Genomic DNA, 3292 nt, shown 5'->3' with positions numbered 1-3292 from the left:
TTAAATCCCCTGCTTGTTGGGCTTGCTGCTTTTTGCTATTGCTGTTTCAGATCTGCAAATACATACATATAAAGGGCTGTAAAGACATAAGTTGTGCTCAAACGATAAGATAAAGCAATTTCATTATAAGTCACTTTAGAATGTTAATGTCGTCCTCATAGCTATTCGAAAACAAATCCCTGCATAGCTCTCCGTAGAATCTGCACACAAGGTCAATGAAGACGGGGCTTTTGAGATTCTTCCAACAGTATAACAATTCTTCCACATCCGCCAAGTCCCTCATTTTTCCTTCTTCCACAATCATTTCCACCAGATAATTCTCAAAGCTTCTGCATGCATCTTCTACATCATCCGCTTCTTTTTTAGTGGCTGTACTCAATCTAACGTAAGCTGGGGTGAGGGGTGAGGGAAAGGGTGCTTTGTGATGTTCTACTTCTGAGAAACTCTTGAGCTCCATGACTTGGTCCTCTTCTGGCTCTCTCCCTCTTCTTCTTAGAGAACGAAAAACTGACAGAATTATCTGTGAAGATCGGTTCCTTTTATCAGTTTCGTGTACTGAACGACGAAACCTAAGTCTACTTATAAAGAGGGGCTTTCTGAGTCTGAACTTGAAAAGCCTAAGTATTTTGTTGCATGGATTGACAAGCTTGCATTTGAAGGGACCTAATGCTTTCACTTTCATCATATTTGAACCTTTATGGTTGAGGAAAGAGTATGGATGAAGCAATGATTTATCTTTCTTTCAGTTTGGATATGACAGGAGAGTAGTGGTCTATTGCTGTTCTGAGACAAATATGTGTTTGTTGAAAGTTTGGTGTGAAGGAAGGATGGTAGAAGGGGTACCCCTTTTTCTAATGATGAGTTGTGGGCTACACGTTTCATGTTGAAGTAAAAGTGGTATGCATGAAAGAAATGTCTTCAACTCTTTGTGGAGGAACACTTGATGGTCTCCCATGAAGTAAGATTTCCATAATTGTCAAACTTGAGTTTGTTTGGGGAGAGAGGGTGGTTGCTACATCTAATTGAATATTTAATTGGGTATAGGCGAAATTGCCGCTTTAGGGTTATGGTCTTAACTATTGCACTACTGACCGTGGATAACAGTAAAAGTCTTTTGCACAACACAAATAAGGGTGTGTTTAGGTTCAATTTCATTGGGTTAAATATTTTGAAAAATAGCTTCCTTGGAGACACATTTTCCTTTAATTTCTGCAAGTGACATCCCTATGACAAGGGAAAAATATTTCCCAGAACTCTCCAATTGATGATTTCAACCCTCTCATCCCTTCCCCACCCTCTACACCCTTCTCCCCTCACAAGGGAAAAATATTCTTTTGACCATAGGGATGGGGAAGGGATGAGAGGGTTGAAATGGGAAATATTTTTCCCTTATGTTACTTTTATCTTAAGAGTTATAAATTACAGTAAGGATATTCTTTTGACCATAGTAAAGTGATAAAAGCTTATATACAAGATATGTCTTGCATTCAATTATTTGGCGCACATACCATTCAGGAAAAAATGTTAGATGGAAGTAGGTTTTTTTCTGTTCAAATGCTTATACTAAGGTCTAAAACAAATGATCCTTGTTCAATTTCATAATTATACAAATGATGGATTACAGTCACTTGGTAAACGACGAATCACTACCAGCAGAAAACAGAGATAAGGTCAACAAAATTATCATTGGCAAGGCTGAAGTTACTCTTCTCTCACCATCTTCTCCATGAACTCTTTTTAAAACTCATTTCATCGTGGGTCTAACATTTTCCAGTAGTTACTTTCGTCCCCTCTCTGTCGGATCTTATAGGTTGGGCCACTGAGAATACCATAATAGTTCAACTGGTTGTTTATTTCCATCATAGGTTGGATATGTAAACGGGCTTGCTTAGATAAACGGCGTGAGCTGTCTAATTTTTGAGCCGCTAATTAATGTCTAGTCACCGCTTGAAGTATACAGTCAGACCTTATATAACGACATCCTTATATAATAGTTATTCACTATAAAAATTATATTTTTTTCAGAACCGATTTAATATGTTATATTTTACCTCTCTATACCAGTTTTTTACCAATAACAACAACAATCATCTTTATAAGATTTTAATTTGATCAATTCTTTTAAAACTTTAGTGCACCACTTCTAATAAAAAATATTATGTTCGTACATACTTCCATAATTAAAGATTTCATTTAACTCTATTAAAAGGTATGTTTATATATTTTCATTCTACTGCACAAAAGGTTCTATCATGCACAATGTCAAATATATGAACATCTCCACATACAATCTTTTTCACTGGACAAAGTTTTCATCTTGTATAATGCTTAAGATTCAAAGATTTATACATATCTTTTTCAGAGTTATTCCATTAATCTTGAAAGATTTAACTTCCTACTAGCTTTAAAATATTTGTGTTAGAGTTTAAATCTTTGTACACTTAATTATGAATATATTAATAATGTATTAGCTTTCTTTAATATTTAATTAGTAAAATATGCATATCTTTTGAAATTTTAAATTTGAATAATTTTTTATCTTTTATAGTATGTAACATTAAATAATGGAAAGAATAGTTTTTGATAATTTTTGTCCTTAACAGCCAGGAAATATTTAAACGTTAAATGTTGTTATAAGTATATAACAACCATTCGCTATAGAAGCCTAAAAATGTCGGAACAAATGATATTATTATACAGAGATTTGACTGTAATTAAAAAAAATCAGTTCTCTTTTGATGATACGAGTTCTCTAATTTCTACTGTGCTCCTTCATCAGACCTGAAACATATTTGCAAAAGAGTTGTTGGAAAATTAATTCAAAGTTGTAGTAGGAAACTTTAATCGTTTAAGATTTGATATTTGCTAGTTTATTTATTTCATGTCCCAATAGGATTTGTAGTTATAATTAATATAAGAATAGGCTTTCCTGTTTCTAGTTGAAATAAGTTTCGTACTATTATAAATAGGGGTATTAATAGCTTATTTTAAGTGTAGAGATTTGTGAGAATTGTAGAGAGCTTTCAGAGAGTTATAATAAAATATTTTTCCTTCAAATTGGTATCAGATCTTGGGAGAGAATCAAGCAGCTTCCACTGCCGGCGGGCGGCGCTAGCCAATATGTGCCGCATGCCTGGCCATTGAGTATGTTGAAAAATGTCAGGCCAGTGATATATGCATGAGAAAAATCATGTTGAGAAGGATTGGAAAAAAATTCAAGTTCAAGGAGACGCTAACAAATATGGCACTTGAGGAACAAATATCTTCTCTAAAAGTTTGAGAGAGGTGGATT

At 34.1% G+C, this 3292-nt stretch overlaps 1 protein-coding gene across 1 annotated transcript; it reads right to left on the bottom strand.

Annotated features, from left to right (window-relative positions):
• On the bottom strand, positions 1-685 carry LOC107805745 (transcription repressor OFP17-like). Its single transcript, XM_075225924.1, has 2 exons — positions 135-685; positions 1-52 (listed from the first exon to the last, which is right to left on the bottom strand). Exons 1-2 carry the CDS (start codon positions 683-685, stop codon positions 1-3), a joined length of 603 nt encoding a protein of 200 aa, XP_075082025.1.
• Positions 686-3292: the final 2607 nt, after the last annotated feature.

This window comes from Nicotiana tabacum, chromosome 2 (genome assembly GCF_000715075.1).
Source record: "Nicotiana tabacum cultivar K326 chromosome 2, ASM71507v2, whole genome shotgun sequence".
Taxonomy (NCBI): Eukaryota; Viridiplantae; Streptophyta; class Magnoliopsida; order Solanales; family Solanaceae; genus Nicotiana; species Nicotiana tabacum.
Note: the sequence above shows the minus strand (reverse complement) of the source record. Positions and strands in the feature narration are given on the sequence as shown.